A 19,927-nucleotide genomic window follows, 5' to 3' on the forward strand; every position below is an offset into this window, starting at 1 on the left:
GGTGTGAAAATGGGAAACCACGGAAAACCATCTTCAGGGCTGCCGACAGTGGGGCTCGAACCCACTATCTCCCGAATACTGGATACTGGCCGCACTTAAGCGACTGCAGCTATCGAGCTCGGTCCTTAAATAACCCCAGAAACTTTAAATGATATTCGGCATCCTGCTTTCATTTTCTGTCATGGTACCAAATCGACTTAAAGTACTTTTATAGGGTGTCAATAAGTGATAGTGCCCTCTTTTCAACTCTTACCCTTTATTTAAGGACATTAGAAATTCAGCGCTGTAATTATTTTCAAAATCGGAGAAGTACGTCTCGACAAAATGGAATGTATTCAAAAGTCGTGGGCGGCCAGGTTTTATTCTGTCACCTTCTTCTGACAGCTTGGTGGACGTAAACATACAGTGATGCACTATCTTTAATATCGTGGGAGGCAGGAAAGACAATGTAATATTACACATTCTCCGCTACAAGAAAAAGCATAGAAGACGAGAGTAGCCATAACTCCACCCACATCAGTCGAGTCTATCCGAGGCTCATAAATTGGGAGAAAATAAAAGATATTCTAGACCTCGTATTGCAAGACCCTGGGTTCGATTTGCGGCCAGTTCAAGGACTGAAGAGTAGAACGGAACTCAGTTGTCACAGGATGATTCACATGCTGGAATTAATCAATGCCACGTGCGCTTCCTTCTAATTCCTAGCCCTTTCCTATCCCATCGTCACCATAAGATCTATGTGTGTCGGTCCGAAGTAAGTTAAAACAACTTGTAAAAAAGGACAGACAAAACCGTCAAGGAATGAGATGTCGTCTGCGCACTATGTACCCTATGAACCCTCTCAAAATCGTGACAGAAATGAATCTGTGGATAGACGGTACATGATACTGCTAAAGGCATCGTTTACTTTCATTGTCCCTGGTGATCTAAGAATATATGCTATGGGTGATTCTCTTTCTGATTGTCTTTTTTCTATACTGACAATAGCTTTGGAAGCGGGAACTTCACTTGCAGAAGATGGCCGCACCTGTTTCGCCACTGTGGAGAATGAGGTAAACCACTTCTTATCTCAGTAGTCGCCCAAATGTATCGAGCGATGTTTTGCAAAAGTCACTGAGTTGATATAAACAACACGATTTGTGTACAGACCATTCCTACTCAGGACTTCTGTTTACGTGTCACATATAGGTCGATGGTTTCTTGCTTTTTAACGTAAGTCAAACACTCACTACTGTCTGATGATTGCCAGGCTACATGAGGTGTTACGGAAATACACGCACCAAAGTAAGCTTTCCATCATCACTGTCTGTCATTTAACTGTGTTGATATTTTCGCCTGTCCTGTGCAGACCGAAAATACGGTCCGCATGGTGTTTCTCAACATTCTCACAACTCCACGTACCCCAATCCACAAGTAGAACACGCCGCTCACGTAGGGGAAGAGGAGGTTGCGGCCGTGCATTTTATAAGGTTGGATAACAAGGACAGTGTGGGTCGTGGTTCGAACATGCAAGTGGTACAGAGAGACAGGAACTGTGGTCGTCCAAGGGCTACGATTGCAATGGGTGACTGTTACCTTCAATTTCACTATGGACGCCTATGGGCAGGCCCAGATATCATGGGGCTCGATACACATGCGCCCAACATTGTGCTGAACGGTCTCTTTCTCACGATCGTCCAGAGCTTGTTTGGAGACATTTTAGTCGTGCTTCACGTGTCAAACACACTGTCCAGCACTTAGAGCAAGGTGATGTTTCTGGGTGACATTACGTGGAGGGCGTAAGATACATGGACGACATCGTGACATCCGTATCGCCAGCACTTTGGAAGGGCATTCGCCTTAAAGAACGATAGTCCGAGTAACCATCGTGTGTGATCACGATATCGCTCGACTAGAGTGGCCGCCGTGTTTTCCTGACATGAAACCTATCGACCATGCGTGAGATCAGTTTAATTAATTTCGTGTGGCTATTTCTAGCCGAGTACAGCCCTTGTAGGGCAGACCCTCCGATGAGGGTGGGCGGCATCTGCCATTTGTGGATAACTGCGTGTTATTGTGGTGGAGGATAGTGTTATGTGTGGTGTGTGAGTTGCAGGGATGTAGGGGACAGCACGAACACCCATCCCCCTGACCACTGGAATTAACCAATTAAGGTTAAAATCCCCGACCCGGCCGGGAATCGAACCCGAGTCCCTCTGAACCGAAGGCCAGAACGCTGATCATTGAGCCAACGAGTCGGACGTGAGATCAGTTAAACAAGGCTGTTTATGCATGTTCGTCCTGTATTCAGTAATCCAAACTGAGAAATCAAAACTGGATTTTTGTGGAAGGTCTCATTCGTTATTTTACTGGGCAACAGATAATGGCGATATGGCATCCCTGCATGTCTCTCTTCGTTTGTTCTGGAACTGTTTGGTCGGAGGTGATGCAATGCCAATGTGTATTGATTTCATTGGTGCTTTATTTATTCTGGCCTAATTATTAAGGCCAGACGGCCTTCTCTCATATCTGAGCAGATTAATGTGAGACAACGTGTTATGGCCTGGTGCACGTCTTTGATCATGAGGCTGATTTTGAATGTACAGGACGGCACACACTCAGTCTTCGAGCCAGAAGAATTAACCTTTTAAGGTTAAAATCAACGACCCGTCCGGAAATCGAACCGAGACCACTCGGAACAAAGGCCTGCTCGCTAATCATTTAGCCACGGAGCCTGACACATATTATATTTACAAACATTATAACAAATCATATTAAAAAAGTATGTGTGATAACTGACATGGTGGATACATACAGTAATTAATTAACTAATTTCATCATAGAATAAAATAAAGGGAGAGATCAACTTAACGGATCACTCAGCGACTTAGAAAGGTGTGCCAATCCAGTTGATGAGCCCAGTGCTACACCGGGGCAAAACTCTGGCAATTTCACAATTAAAAGTGTCCGTAGCTTGAATACTTGAATATCTCCAATCGATGAAATTATGATGTCCTTGTGTGAACTAAGTTGTTGGTATTACAAACAAAGGTTCTGTGTACACAGTGAGCATAATTTGAAATATTGAGAACACCAATTTAACTTAAAGACCCTGAAAAGTCTGTCATGTAAATTGAAATGATCGGAAAAACGTTTATTTCTGTCCAATTGCAGTGCGTCCAGCAGCAATAAAGTACATACCTTAGATACAGCCGTTATGTCTCTTGACCTTCAACCACGCTTTTTGTCGACATCATGGATGGCCAAACTCAAAAAAATTAGGAAATAAAACAAGAGAATGACAATACTGGTGACGTACGACCGATTACAAATTAACTGATTGATTTGATATTTTTGTAATTAAAGAACACTTGGATGAAGGAAACCTCTCTTATAGCTTCCTGATTCCTTAGTTAGGGATTTTCAGTCCTTGAAATATTGAAACGCATAGAGAAAATAGTAAATGATTCAGTTGCAGTTTTCTGATTAAATATATTTATCCGAAAAGAGTACATAACCATATCTAAGCCATTTCATGATGAGGCCGAACAATGAAGAACACAAACGCACACATTTATTAAGTTAGCTCTTTGTATTCGCAGCGTCTCACATTTTCTTGCCATTGGCAGGGAAATATCTTTCGTATGTTGAAACTCGCGTGTTCTGTCTAGTGTTAATCCACGTGAGGTAAACACACTTGACCTTGAGGTCCAACATCCGTGAAGAGCACTCGAGGAGCTTCATTTCCAGTGATCTCATCCTTCAAGGAGAGCCATCTGGAAGCAATATGGATCTTAGTAGCACGCAGTTTACTTTGACGGTTCAAGGAAATTTATTGCTGCCAAAGGTGGTCCCCGATCGGCCATATTCCAGGTTCTCTCTCACCCACTGATCACTTAACCCTATCAGATATGGGGAGCAGCGTACGATTACTACGTGTTTCTGTCGATACTCCATGGTCTGTGCGAGAAAATTATCCTTTACACTAAAAGCTGCTCTTAGTTAAGCTTGAATATAAAACTAACACCTCATGTCCCTTAATAAATATTTCTCCTCGCATATTGACAAGAATTAAGCGTGTAGAACATTCAGCTGTACCTGGAATTTCAACCAAAAGATATGCATTTTTATTTCTAAAATCCCATATGCGATCCCTCGACTGATTCAGCAGAGAGATATTGCGTAAAACTTTGTTTGGTAAATTAAAAAGGGTGTAAGGTACAAATACAATTATTATGAACATAGGAACCACAGGCCTGCGATGATTAGTTACGGTGCTCCACGCGCTTAAAGATGTAAGAAGGACTGCCAACCTCCCAGGCGCTCGAGCGTAAACGTGCGACACTGTTTGAATTTTGTTTACATTTTAGCTGCGAACAATGAAAAAGTGACAAACCTACACTAACCTGAGAGCAGATGGACGCGATGTGCTGCACGACTGTAGTCGTAATGTTGAAAGATGAGTTCGGGAAGTTCTTAGACGGAGGTCCATTTACCGTCTGCTGGGGAGGGGAGAAGTGAGTAAGGGGTTTGCTTGCCATAGGAACGAGGCCGGACCCACTCCGGTTGCGATGGAGATAAGTCTGTTGGGTCGGTCCGAGCTAACGAACAAGTGAGCCACAAGCGAAGAGAACGAAAAAGGAATGTGGCAACATCGTGCAATGGTCCTCCCTCCAGCCCTGTCTGTCAGAATGCTTCTTTTAATATTATGGGTATAGGACGTCCTAAATCTCAACTACGGTTTCAAACAGCAGGTCTTTAACACGACCAAACAGAGCGTCTGGGAGGTAGGCCATGGTTCTTATGTTCACAATACGATAGACTCCTTTCATATAAGAAACTAACTTCTTCCTCTATAGAGTGCATGTCACTTCTTCAGTCTCATGTGCCGAATATACTGACTGCTTCTTTTCAAAGTAATGGTTCTCACAGCACATTGTGATGTTGCCTGAAGCGGCCTAACATCTAACCATCGGACCAGAAAGGACACTTCACTAACCTACAGTAAGATGAACTCATTAGCCTCTCATCATCATCAATCTCCTCTTATTAAAAGAAAAAATCAAAACTCTACAATGTATTGTAACAAATAATCCATGTAAATAACATTATAATATTCCGTACACTACGAGATTCGCTCCATATGTCTACAACATGAGGAACTCGGTACGGTAGCCGGAGCGTGAAAATAATTATGGGCCTAAAACAGGAAATGACAACTTGCAGTCTTGATATAGAATTAGCTGATTCAAAATAGAAAATCATGAAAGTTGTGTACAGCGTAACTTCATGTTCCGTACATTAGAGGAACAATATCGGAGATATGTTGTACAAGTTGGGTATTCAGCCCGAAGGCTGGTTTGATCCTCGACAGCTCCACCGTAAGTTGTCACAAATAGGTTAGACATCACTAAAGAGGCTTTCCTCACCGAGCCAGAAGTTGCTATTACATATCAGTCTGCCAAGCCCACTGAAATGCATGCACCAACCGACCCTATGAGCGATATTTTCACACCATTCATAACAGGGACTACCGGGCGAGTTGGCCGTGCGCGTAGAGGCGCGCGGCTGTGAGCTTGCATCCGGGAGATAGTAGGTTCGAATCCCACTATCGGCAGCCCTGAATATGGTTTTCCGTGGTTTCCCATTTTCACACCAGGCAAATGCTGGGGCTGTACCTTAATTAAGGCCACGGCCGCTTCCTTCCAACTCCTAGGCCTTTCCTATCCCATCGTCGCCATAAGACCTATCTGTGTCGGTGCGACGTAAAGCCCCTAGCAAAAAAAACCAGGGACTGGCTGCATAAGGAATGGTATTACTAGCATCACTCATACCTCAGTCACTTTCATATTATCAAAGCCAAGGATGAGACTCAGAGAGATCAATGAAAGTAACAAATTTATTATAACCCATACCAGAAGACGTAGTGCACTGTAAATACTACATCCCGCCAGCAAAGGAAAAATATCAGAGATATCTACGATTATTTTATTTCTCACAAATGTATCTAGAAATACTTCTTCCATCTAAAAAGTATGTACGAAACAATCCTGTATATATCATACATTACGAGCTGGGGAGAGAAATGCAGTCCTTCTGCTTGCGTCAGTGTAGAAACGCTCAGTTCGGAAGACATCGTGTTGGTATGTGCTCAGACCGTACGCAATGTTTTCCGTTCGGACGGTAGCGCGAATACCGTACAATATGGCGAGCTCTTCATCAGGTGTTTACTTTTCCACCCAGCTTAACATCCTCTCTTAGGCTTCAAAGGATAAAGAGTTCGTATCGGGGCCGATGACCTTAGATGTTAGGCCTCTTTAAACAAAAAGCATCATCATCATAATCAGAGTTCGTATCTCCATCGCCTTCTTTAGCCTCACAAACAAAATACGAAATATGTCCTAAGAGAGGTAGAATATTTGATTCCTTTGTCTTAGAAAATCTAGAAGAAAATTCCTTACCTCCTGCACCACTGCCGGAACTAGAACTGGAGCTGGATGAGGAGAACGAAGAAGACCCTGATGAAGCCTTGCCACCATCGTTTGCGCCACGGCGGTGTCGGGTTAAGACATCACCTGTGGAAGAGGTCATCAGCCCATTTACAGCGTTCACGACAACTGTTACATGATACAAGATGATTTACATTGCACAAATAATTAATAAAAAAGAATTGATTAAGAATTAACAATCATTTAAATTACTTATTAGTGACACACAATGGAGATTAGAAAAGCCCTCGGAACATAACCTAACTGTAATACAAGGTGGTATTGGCTCAGAATCACCCACAGCACCTCCCGACTGTCGTACGAGCTGAGGCTCTTCTACTTTCTTTGAAGATTCATTTATTCTTCGCAAGGGTCGGAAACCTTCGAGTTTTGTTTTTTGTAGTCCAGTTCCACTGCCTTTAAAATAATAATACCCACTACAGACACCCGGACTGTACTTTCCTCTTCACTGGCTTCAGTGTACAACGAATAGGACAGGACAGGTGTTGCGTAGTTTCTTGCTCCCGGCAATCCTAAAAGTCTGAGTCTGGACTGTGAAATGTACTTTGTTCAACAAAATCTCTAATTCTTAAATAAAATAACAGTTTAAATCTAACTCAAATCGACAAACTGAATAGAAGTATCGTATCCACAAAACTAGAGTCCATAGCCGAGGTAAATAAAGTCTTCACAAATCTCATCCTGCACTCGTCAGTCCCGTCACACACAGGAGTATCACCAGAGATTTACTACTGGGATCACAGGATAGACATAAACTGTAAAAGGCAATCTACGATTTGGAAAAGTGGACTGACGAAAACGAGCTAAGATACAAAATGAAGGCAAACAAGTACCTCTACAAAGAGTAAACCACATCAGATACCTGGGTTTGACCCTTCAGACCACGAATAATTATTTCAGGATACACACCAACCAATGATCAACCGTCGCCACAAAAACTATATATGATATCAAAGAATTAACTACGCTATCCATAAAAACCGCGATAACAACCTTCAACACAAATATTTTCCCCATTCTCACCTATAAACTGGAACTAACCTGGGATAAACTGCGCACAAAATTCTTCCATACTCTAGACAGCGTCAAGGTTCGTAACTTGAACGCTACCAGTGGCGTATACTGAGGACCAAACCTCAGGTGAGAACGATGGAAATCTAAAGCACATTATAATGTAAGAATCTGACACATTGTTCCATTTACAAATATCGAAAGCAATAAGATAAAAACGTTGCACGTATTTCTGAGAGCAGGCACTGCCAGCTAAGTGCGGGGACCGGGCTAATCGGGGTTTTAGGAGAAATACAGTTTTATTTTTATTTGTAGATGTGCCGAAATGAAATACAATCTTCCAGGTTTAGTGTTCTATTTTCTTGGTTGGAATAGAACCTGTGGTCATGGGTCGGACACCACCACTGATCTCCCGAGGAAGGTAATAAACCAGTGAACGATGGGTAAAGTTTTACAATTCAACATTTTAATTTAATAATAATAATAATGAATGGCATCTGTATACGTTTGCTCTTGACCTAATGAGGATGAAATGAATGGCGAAGACGTGATAAACACTCAGTCCCCAAGGCAGGGTAATTGAAAGTACGAGAGGATTGACTCTGAGAACTGAACTGGGGCCATCTGACCAAAGGCATGCATTCTATCCATTTAGTCACAACTTGCTAAACCTTAGGCTAACATTTCCACTGATCATTTATTGAGTATTGGCAATGGCAGAGGCAGTAGCTTGTGAAGCAGTCTTGACAACACAGCAGGCTTCTCCGTTGGCTGTTTGCTGCAGCACAACACGCTTAAGGCTTGACGTTCACTGAAGCAACCATCGAAAAGGGGTAACCTAACTCAGTGGAAGCTCACCTCGTGAACGTTACACTTGAAGTATCTAACTGTTTCCAGGCTGAGGTAAGTACTAGCTCGAAAGATCTTCTTGATCCATTATCTCAGAATGACACTTTGTGTGCCCCACATTCCCGATTGGAAAACGGTAATAGAGAAGAGAATAAAGGAAAGAGAAGACATCCGTAAGAATTTTATACGACGGAAGCGGTGATGAACAAACCAGGAGCTCCACCACTTCATACAGTCGCTGGCGGTCCGTGGATATCACCACAAGATATGCAGAAATTACTGTTTCTGCGAACCGGAAAACAACAGCGCTTGCATCTTCTGCGAAAATATCTGCGAAAGACACCAGATCTTAACTTCTACAAATCGGAAGATATCAGTCATAAACTTCTGAACAAAATAATGACAATTAATATTTATAGCGCAGATTTTGTGCAAATTATGTACATTTTATGGCGACTTTGGCAGAATTAAGTTCTTCTTAGTAAAACTGCCTCACATTTGAAAGAACAGATCAGTTTACAATTGACTGGTGCACGAGTACACCTTAATGCAAATCTGCAAAAACAAATAATTAAAATTTGGCACTTCGGTAGGATAATACAAGACTAGAAAGGAAAGGAACTTAGGTAAAAACGAGAAAAGTTAAAAACTAGATGTTGCAGTAGTCTCAGGACTGATCTACATTTGAGTCAATTGTCCCTGTGAGAGATTCTCTAACAGTTGTTTATCTATAGTTTCTAAAACGACATAAAATAACTTGAACATTTTTCAAATTATCGGTATTTAAATTATTTCAATCCCCAAAAATTTGTCATCTTGAATTCCAATTTTATGTTGATACTATGACCTAAACCTTCACTCAAGCTTATTCGTCTACTGATGTCATTCCACTGACAGCTCGCAACATTCCCGTTAGTTGTCGAGCTCTTTGTTTCCTTACTCCCACACCAAGTTTTGCAATATTTTAGTAACACTACTATTTTATCGCAAATCATGCCGAAGAAATCGTGTTGATCTAATCCAATCCTCGAATGAAGCAGTCCTGACTCGAACCGTAGTCTACCTGGGCTCTTACAGTGGTTTAAACGCTCTTTCCCAAACCCATGGGGCAACAATCAGAAGGCACTTGGTCTATCAAGCAACGGCTGCTCGCCTCGTAGGCCTGCAGATTGGTCGGCAAGACGAATCCTCTCGGCCGTTATTCTTGGCTTTCTAGAACGGGGTCATCTCACCGTCAGACAACTCCTCAATTGTAATCACGTAGACTGAATGGACCTCGAACCAGCATTCAGAACCAGGTAAAAATCCCTGACCTGGTCGGGAATGAAACACGGGGCCTCCGTGTAAGAGGCAGGCACGCTACTGTTACACCGTGACCGGCATTACATCCTTAAGACAACCCCTAAATACCCTCATAACCATATGAAGAGATTTGTAAACTTTATTTACAATCCCATTAATGCGATTCCCCTAATGGAGATATTTCTTACATTAACACCTAGTACTTACTGTGATCCCTATGGCTTACTTTCACCCCATAGAAGCAGTAATAATTATAACTGAAACTTGAAACTTATAACGTGACTTTTCTCTCCTTGCACCAATATATCGTTTTCTGCTTTGCCTCTCACAACATGCTCCAGTTTTCTTCGCAGTCACCCACAAGTCTATGTTTTTAACAATTTGTTTTACGTTGCACCGACACAGATACGTCTTATGGCCACATTGGGATAGGAAAGGAGTAGAAGTCGGAAGGAAGCGACCGTGGCCTTAATTAAGGTACAGCCCAGCATTTGTCTGGTCCAAAAATGGGAAAGCACGGAAACCCATCTTCAGGGCTGCCGACAGTGGGGTTAGAACCGACTATGTCCCGCACTTAAGCGACTGCAGCTATCGAGCTAGGTCGAGTCAGTCGTGTTGGAATAGCATATCGTAATACAGTGGGAAAAGGTAACGGCAGTCTACATGCCTTATACGCCTCAATTCGGCGCCATCATTTCTTGCAGTTTCTCCATAGCTGTATAACTAACAGTGGTGCTAATCGAACATCCAGCTTGCTTCTGTGTGCTAGCGTACTTCTGTGCTTTGTCCGGGTACCAAGATGTGGAGACAACAGTGGTAAGTCAGGCCTTTATTAAACTTATTCGGAACGTGATTACTTGAGCAACATTTCTAACTGGTGTGTCGCTTACGTACTCAGCACATACACGCTCGGAATGCATTTCGCTATCCACGCTGCGATACCTTGCTTTTTCTTCTCTCTAAGTGCCGAATTCACTCACGAAATTTTAACGTTGAGTTTCGGTACACCCAGCACGTAACCTCTGTCTTAACACACACACTGTCACACTACGAATAGGGCTTCGGTGACAAGTCTTTTTCACTTCTCCACGGCTGGGTGGCGCTCTTCTCTGCTCAGTCGGTCCAAGAACAATCAAACGGGCAGACGCCTATCCTGTGGACACGTCCTTCTCCGACTGGTTCATTTGTAATGAAGTTGATGGACACGGCCACTCAATCTGGGAAGTTGCCCGGCTTCAGGACAGATCTTCTGGCCAGACCTCACCGGACGTCCTCGCCTTCTTCCGGGAACAAGCCCAAGTGGAGAACTTCATCGCAGATGGCGCCATCATCGCTGGTCGACGGCACGAGGTGATTCCCACTCCTGATTCTCTCATCCGTGACCTACGATCCCTTATCGGCCCTCCTCTCACAGCTGAACCCCGTTTATCTCGCCAGACGTCGTCACCAACCCCAACCTCCATTACGTTTACCAACACCACACCCACTTTCACTACTTCTGCCTCCACCCCCTTTACTACTTCGCCAGTACTGACCACGACTAGCCACTCTTCTCCTATCATGTCTACTCCCCCCATCTCCTTACCCGCCTCTCTCCCGAGTCCATTGCTTCCCTCTGTCGACGCTTCGGCTACACGGCGTAGATCCCCGCCCGACGCGGCAGCACAGCCTCTCCACCCATCTCTGAGCTGCGTAGTCCGTGGCATCGACCCGGCCATCCCGGAACAGGATATCCAGACCGAACTTCAACTGGCTGGTGTTGCGACCCGTCGAGCCTTTCGGATCTTCAACGACCAAGGCCCCACGTTCATGGTCCGTCTTCAGCTCTCATCTCCAGCCGACGTTGACCAGCTGATCACCACCGGCGTCCGTCTCCGAGGAAGAACTTATCGAGTGGAACCTTCCCGCTCCCCTCCCCGCCATGTCCGCTCTTCTTCGCCCCCCACTTCTCCTCGCCAACCACCAGTCCCGCCACCCATACTTTTTCTCCCACCCCTCCCGATCTTGGACCTTCTCCGTTTACTCGCCACTTCCGTCACCAACATGACCATCACCCTGTACACCCTTCTCTCACAACATTCCCCTCCTCCTGCCTCCCACTACTTCCAGCACCCCCTTATTTCTCCAGCTCAGTATGTGTAATATGACTCTCTGTAACGCTATGTAACATTGTCTTTTTCGAAATGCGCGCCCGAGATGCTTTGCTCCAACAATAAATAAAGTTCTCATCCCCTTTCCCTCTGCTGTTCGCGGGGATTTGCTTGTGCGGGGTGCCTTGCGGGTCTCCCCTGGGGTCCCACTTGTCTCCTTACGCCAGTTTACTACACACCTGGTATGTACGATACATACCCGCTGCATTTTCCATTTTTCTCTGTTTTTCTTCCTGTCTATGGCCTAAGAGCTCCTTAGTTGAGCTGTTGGCCCGCCCTTCCTCGTATGAGGTACGGGAATGAAATAACCGCTTAGCGCGCGCTTCTCTTAATTGCTCTACGAGTAGAGCAATGAGAACCTCTGTTCAATGGGCGTGCACCAGAATCTACATTCACAAGTCGATATGAGGCACAGGGTTGACCCCTCATGTCCCTGAGAACCGATATCATGGTACGTCACATGAAAGATTGGGATTGATATTTAGATGGGCAAATCACCAGTTTTTAAACAAATCCAACCACCGAGTGGGGAGAATTAACCAATGAAGTTTACAATCACCTTGGAACCGAACCCGGAACTCCATGACAGCCATATACGTGAATGAAATAGTATTTCTTCATTCAGCGAACGACTTAACCACATCATTATTCTTTAGAAAATACGTTACTCGAGATTAGTTAAAGACACAGCCGTTAAAATACAAACATACTGTGCACTCTGTATTAATGAATGACATTAACTCGGGTCATGTATTGAAAAGCAGAAAGATGCAGATTGAGTGAAACATTCAGGAAATGTACAGTACGTTCATAAGCCAAATGGCGCCTAGTAATTACCAAGGTAACTCAGTCCATGACGCCCCAAAGACAAATGCAGTTAGAGTGGGTTCGTGAACATACTCCTGACTCACTATGACCGTCTCACCTCGCTGTCCCACTTCTCTGATGATGACATCGCTACATCACCGGTATTCCCAACAGACTGTGCCCATCCTACAGCACATACAGTGAGTAGAGACACAAGACAACTGCCCTTAAACTAAGGCATCTCAGTACAGTCTGTGAAGCCCTTTGGAGAAAATGGAGGTTCCACTACCCGTAACTTTCAGCTCTGTGGAATTAACGTGCTACTCACTTTTGGTGTAGACTAAGTGAACTTAAAGGTCAAGTTGCTTCTAATGTTTTGATATCCTGACGGGGTATCGAACACGCGTCCTTTCTGATGAACGCAGCACACCTTAACCACCTCGGCTAAGTACCCCTCTCGAACTATTTTCTCTTCATGAAAAATCCACAGCCTGTTTCCGGTGATTTTACCGTGTGAGCAATGCAATGAACGAAGCCTCCCTCTAGCGGCGAGGATAAGAATTGTGCCTTCTGCTGAAGATATCGCACTCCTCTGGGGCATTGATTAATGACTGACAGATGTAATGAAATGATATTGGAGAGTGTTGCTGGAATGAAAGGTGACAAGGAAAACTGCAGCACAAATCGCACATGGAGTAACCGGGATTTGAACCACGGAACCCAGCTGTGAGACTCCGGCACACTGCCGCCTGAGCTTAAGGCTCTATTTTTTCTGAATAATAATAATAATAATAATAATAATAATAATAATAATAATAATAATAGGAACGGAAATAAGGAGAAAACATTTAATAATAATAAGAAGAAAGTCGTCCCGAGGTCGTGCAGCTCATTTCAGCCACACACCCACAGTGGTGAGTTGCATGTATCATTTTAACCTTCCAGCCTTAAATTTCCGGTCATACCAGGAAGCGAACCCGTGTCCCCGAGGACGACAGGTAATACTGGTAATCGATATACTAGGGGGTAGAAGTAAAATATATTTAAAATTTGCTTTACATCGCACGGACACAGATAGATTTAAGGGTGATGATTAGATAAGAAAGGACTAGGAGTGGTAAGAAAGCGACCGCGGCATTTGCCTGGTGTGAAAATGGGAAACCATGGAAAACCATCTTCAGTGCTGGTGACAGTGGGAGTTTGAACCCATTATCTCCCGAATGCAAGCTCACAGCTAACCGCACGGCCAACTCGTTCGGTTTTGAAGATGTGTGCTGTGCAGAGATCACTGATCTACTGAAATATCAGTTTCAAAACCTGTATTTGAAATGGAATGGGCTGATAGTATTTTGGTGATGAACTGTGTTGCACAACAACAGTAATTACAAGTAAGTCTGACAGTGAAGTGATGCACTTTTCTAATTGGAGAATAATTAAAGTGTGATAAGAACATCACGCGCTCGTCGTCGTTGTTGTAAAATACATTTTAAAAGTCGATTTCTATAGTCATTTCCTTTGTTTCAGGACAAAAACGACTTAAATCTTCACTATTCAGTTCTCATTCCCTACAGAAAATGAAACCCACCTGCAGCCTTCACTATGTGTCAAGCGTCATTCATTTGTGACGTTTTGTGATCACTGAACTTCAGAATGCAAGGCTGAAGGCTAAGTGATTGAATCACTGAGGCAGGATGTCGTGTGGGTTTAAAAGTACACCTGTGTGTCACTTTGTGGACAATTTCCAATCCTTCTTCAATCACCATAAGTCCGCTATTTTCGTTATACTACCAGGCTAATGCATTAGATGCAAGTTTGTTGACTGTCTCCTTAAGTGGACAGATTCGCTTTACAGAAGCAGTCTGCACCATCAGGTGGCACTCCAGTCGCAGGAAGCACTCTACCATTAACCTGGCCATTTTTCTTTCAGTTGAGTGTGGTCGACTCGTACACGACCTTCCTAGTAGTGGATGATATTCATTCTCTCTATTTGGTGGTTACGCTCAACAGTAAAACCAGGCTGAGTGCTAGAGTTCGGTACTCGCGTCATCACCCACAGTATGGCTGCTGACCGGAACTGACGTCACTGCCTCAGGGAAACGTCTCCTGTGGGTTGACACGATACCCAGCCTGTCGTAAGAGGAGACTAACAGCGGAAACTTCCCGCGTGGTTTTCCATTCTCCTAAACTAAGGAAAATGTCGGGAGGGTTAGGCTACGGTCGTGAACCCTTCGCGTTCTCCGCACACGAATCTCTGTAACCCTGTAGGAGGCCCGCCCTACACCTTAAGGGTACGGTATAAAAACATCCCCGTGCACACGAGTTGCGGACCGCGGACTCCTCTAACATGGGGCAGGTCCATTCGACCTCTCTTGGTCAACTCCGATGGTGCCAGGTTTAGCAGTCTTTCATTTTCATGCCCTTCGTGGGCCTTCCCCTTCTTTCCCCGACACCTTCATGTTCGAAGGATCGGATCTCACAATTTCTCCTTTGATTACTGTGGTTGCTCTTCCTCCTAAAACCATAATCACGACAACCAGGACTTTTCTGTCTCATCTAGGTCTATAAGTTAGCCCGATCTCATAAGATCAACAAAAACACCAATGAAACAAAGTATCACTTGTCGGAAATCTGTCTGCAGCTACGGTCTGTGCTGTACTTAAATATCTTACAGTATTACGACTTTTCTAGATTTCCAAGAATATAGACCATGTAGGGCCGTTTACATTTAATTTTCTTCTAAGATATTTTTGCCTAATACCAAGGGGTGGGCACATCGTGCGCATTTGATTTTTTTTTAACGGCCGTGTGCCCTTGAACACACCAGCCCTCTCTGGAGGATGTATTAACTATTACGTATTTCTGGTGGTGGTGATCATTGGTGTTTCTTTTTGAGGAAGTACGACTGGGCAACTATCCTCCATCAATACTAATCAGAGGAAAATGGAAGAGATCTGTGTTTTGAACAATGAAAGGGTCAGCAAATGACAGGGAGCGGTCAGTCGGGGTAAGAACAGAACAAGAGGGAGGTAGGAGAGAAATCGTGAAAATGAATGCCCTAACACGAGCAAGTGGAAGCAAAGCTAGACTAAGCTACGGGACCGGTGGTTACCAACTGGGAGGGTATACCGAGCGATTACTCTACCACTCCAATCCATAGAGAGTTTGGGTCTTTCTGTCGTGTGTTTTGCGTAAATGAAGAGACAAAAGTCGCCGAACCAGACGAAATAAGCTACGCAGTTGAAATCCCTGGCGCGGTCGGTAATCGAACTCGCGGTCCTCCGAACTCACGGCCAGTACGCTGATAATTCAGCAAAGGAGCTGTAGTTATCACATCTCCCTCGTCAGTTGACATTGACCTTCTATTCTCTGCTCGATTTAACAACGGCTCAGAAATATCCTGGCCAAATGGCAACAGTCCAGACTGCACTGAGGTCGAAGGTGAAGTCACCCTGGCGTTCAGTGTCTTTATGCGATTTTATTAAGTTTCCATCCTTGCTTAAGTTGTCGGTTTCGAGCCTGGTCAGACCGATGGTATTTTGAGATGCTGAATTATACCAGTTTCGTATCCATAGATTTAGAGGAACGTAAAAGAACCTTTCGCGATGAAATTCCGGCACTTCAGCGTGTCTGAAGTCGGCAAACGACTTAATCCCACGTAAAACAAATAACTTTATTATTATTAAGCAGACAAGCAAACTTGAGGTTTTACGTGACGGTGATCATAACCACAACACCTGCAGTTTCACGTAGAATCTAATGCACTGGACGTCACTTTTCATTTTAAAAATCGAATATGTATTGTCTGGGTACGAATCGCTGTCCGTATCACTTGACCATCATACCCTCTCCATTGCTATTTAAAAGATTTCCAGCTCCTTGACTGAACTGTCAGAATACTAGCCTTCGGTTCAGAGGACTCTCGGCTCGATTCCTGGTTGGCTTTAACTGCATATGGTAAATTCTTCTACCTCGGGGACTAGGCGTTTGTGTCCGTCTTAGTACATTTCTCTTCGTCTACACACAACAGAAACACGCTGTTGTTCAATTATCCCCACGTATGAGGTTGACGTGAGGAAAGGGACGTCAATATTTGGAGATCCGAGTTCGATTCCCGGCTCTGCAACGAAATTTGAAAAGTGGTACGAGGGCAGGAACGGGTTCCACTCGGCCTCGGGTGGCCAACTGAATAGAGGTGGGTTCGATTCCCACCTCAGCCGTACTCGAAGTGTTTTTCCGTGGTTTCCCACTTTCCTTCCAGGCAAATGCTGATATGGTACCTAACTTAAGACCTCGGCCACTTCCTTCCCTCTTCCTTGACTTTCCTTCGAATCTTCCCATCCCTCCACAAGGCCACTGTTCAGCATAGCAGGGGAGACCGCCTATGAGTGGTACTGGTACTCCACCCCAGTTGTATCTTTGACCCAAATTATCGCTCTCCAGGACACTGCCCCTGAGCCGGTAGAGGAGGGATCCCTCGCTGAGTCCGAGGAGAAAAGCAACACTGGAGGGTAAACAGATTAAGAAAGAAAGAAAGAAAGAAAGAAAGAAAGAAAGAAAGAAAGAAAGAAAGAAATATTATTATTATTATTATTATTATTATTATTATTATTATTATTATTATTATTATTATAACGTCCGACTCGCTGGCTGAACGGTCAGCGTACTGGTCTTCGGTTCAGAGGGTCCCGGGTTCGATTCCCGTAGATTCCGAAAGCACAGATTTTTAAACTTCATTGGTTAATTCCAATGGCCCGGGGGTTGGGTGTGTGTGATGTCCCCAACATCCCTGCAACTCACACACCACACATAGCACTATCCTCCACCACAATATCACGCAGCTACCTACACATGGAAGATGTCGCCCAACCTCATCGGAGGGTCTGCCTTACAAGGGCTGCACTCGGCTAGAAATAGCCACAGGAAATTAATTAAAAAATATTATAATCATTATTCGTCTACTATTATTATTATGATTATTATTATTTAAAAAATAAGAAATTATTTTACCAAAAGAGTTGGTTGCACCTTTCGCGTCTCGTACCTTTGAGCTTACATTTGGAACATAGTGAGTTTGAATCCCACCACCGGCAGATCTGAAAATCGTTTGTGGTTTCCCGTTTTCATCCAGGTAACCTTAATTAAATCCACGGCCACTACCTTTCGAGGCCTTTCGTCATCAAAAGCCTTCAATTTGTTAATGCCACATAAAACCACTAGCAAAGTCGAGTGCGTGCTGGCCTTTGATCACAGGGGTGCCGGGCTCGATTCCCGGCAGGGTCGGGAATTTTAACCATCATTGGTTAATTCCACTGGCACGGGGGCTGGGATTATGTGTCGTCTTCATCATCACAGCGCGCAGGTCGCTTAAAGGAGTCAACTAAAAGACCTTCAACTGGCGAGCCGGACGTGTCCTCGGAATACAGAAGGAATACAGAAAAATTATTATAAGATACAGAGGTTAATTTATTGATTAATTAATTAATTAATTAACCAATGAATAACTGCGTGTAACCTCCCGAGAGATCTTATAGGCACAGAGTGAAATCCAGTGTCTGGACCTAGCCTACTCTTGTACAATAACACCAGGGACTTGCTCAATGATTAACGTCGCCATCCGACGGACGAATCACCATCATCAGCGTCGTATTCCCTCACTGCATATGAACACTGCGGTGACGTTTGGAATCGAACCCAGACTTCGATACGCAGGCTAGCATGCCGCCAGGATTTCGATGGTGAAAATGTTTCCCAACTTCGCAACTCGAACATGCTAACCAAGGTGTCACCTTAACGGCCACGTCCACCATTCGGGCTATTATTATTATTATTTGTAATAATTTTGCACATTTTCGTGGTAATGATATTCAAGACATTGTAGAGATTTTAGGAAATCAAAGCAAAGCACAATAAACCTTAATTTACACTTCATTTTAAAGCAGAATTTGAACCCATAAATAGTACTAGTAGCATCGTAGGGCTTGTGCGCCACTCTGGTAAGCGACAACTTTGATTTGGTAGGTATGACAATTCGAAACCACAGAAAATCATCTTTAGAACTACTGTCCGTGGGATTCGACTCCCCCATCCCCTGAATGCATACAACCCGCACCACGCAGGAAGGAAGCTGTAGACATCGTGACGACGCCACGCGATCGACAGTTCTACCACAGGAATGAGATATTTTAAATGCATTCCACGTGTCCGGATCCTCGGTTGAATGGTCAGCTCGGTTCGTTGGATCCCAGGTTTGATTCTCAGCAAGGCCAAGGATTTTAATTGCATTTAGTTCATTCCCCTTACTCACGGGCTGTGTATTTGTGTTCGTCGCAACACAACACCTCCCTCCACAGTGGACTTCATCAGCGTGCTAAGTGGCACTGGCTTTCTGAGCCCAAGTTGGCAGGTTCCATCCCGGGCTGTCGGTAGTTTAACTAGGAGGTAAATAAATCCTGCGGGACAAAATTCCAGCACCTCGACGTCACCGAAAACAACAAGCGTAGTTATTAGAATGTTCAACCAATCAGATAGTGTGGGAAAATGGCAGGAAGAAAGAAGTAGAAGTCGAAATTCGAACAGATTAGAAGAAGGTGGCAATAACACTCGACCATCTCACCACCAGTTGCAGGTATTTTGACCACGATTTCAAGGTCAGTTATACATTACCACCACAGTGCAGTACACAGGCAGTGGGACACGAATGACGGCCGTCTGAATAGGAAGCCTGCGTTAAATATTCTATCTAATAAAGTATAAGGCACTTACGAGGTGGGGTGAATGCGATGGTTGAGGCGGCTCCCACCAGGAGCAGTAGAATCGTAGCCGTTACCATCGTGACAGTAGTGATCCTGAAGATGTCTTCTCTGAGTTGAATCGAACACAGCTATGACTGGACTTCTGCATGAGCTGTCTATTTAAGAGTATGAGCCGAGCCGAACGTGTCCGGAGCGAGCCGAACTTAGTGTTGACCTCTGAGGTCACATCGTGCCTGTGATGCTGCAGGTAGACTTGGTCAGGTAGTCCGGTTAACCTTGTGACCCGATAACTCGTGAACGCTGATATCCTTCTGGCAGGACAATCTCCCACGCGAGCGATTGCGCAAAAGTGATCTAACGTCATCCTCTGATATGTGTGGGCGGTGGCATAATGGACCAACTTCGGAAGGAGAGAAAGGGTTGCTTAATTTATCTACACTCTCATATTCAAGTTCAAGGTTACGTTACGCTAGGCTGCAGTAGACTCAGTACTTTTCCCCTCCACTGCGTCCTATAATTTCCCTGGATTCTCGTTCGTGATATTATATTCCTCCTGTAATATGGGAGG

At 44.3% G+C, this 19,927-nt stretch overlaps 1 protein-coding gene across 2 annotated transcripts in view; it reads right to left on the bottom strand.

Annotated features, from left to right (window-relative positions):
* LOC136879178 (uncharacterized) overlaps positions 1–19,524 on the bottom strand; it is a 60,828-nt gene extending 41,304 nt beyond the window's left edge. For both annotated transcript variants that reach the window (XM_067152948.2, XM_067152947.2), the window contains exons 1-2: positions 19,370–19,524; positions 6,441–6,554 (exon numbers count right to left, since the gene is read on the bottom strand). In XM_067152948.2, coding sequence (XP_067009049.2) covers positions 6,441–6,554; positions 19,370–19,436 — 181 coding nt within the window. In that variant the 5' untranslated portion in view covers positions 19,437–19,524. The remainder of the gene's footprint in view (positions 1–6,440; positions 6,555–19,369) is intronic.
* Positions 19,525–19,927: the final 403 nt, after the last annotated feature.

The sequence above is a fragment of the Anabrus simplex genome, chromosome 8, assembly GCF_040414725.1.
Source record: "Anabrus simplex isolate iqAnaSimp1 chromosome 8, ASM4041472v1, whole genome shotgun sequence".
In the NCBI taxonomy this organism is placed as follows: Eukaryota; Metazoa; Arthropoda; class Insecta; order Orthoptera; family Tettigoniidae; genus Anabrus; species Anabrus simplex.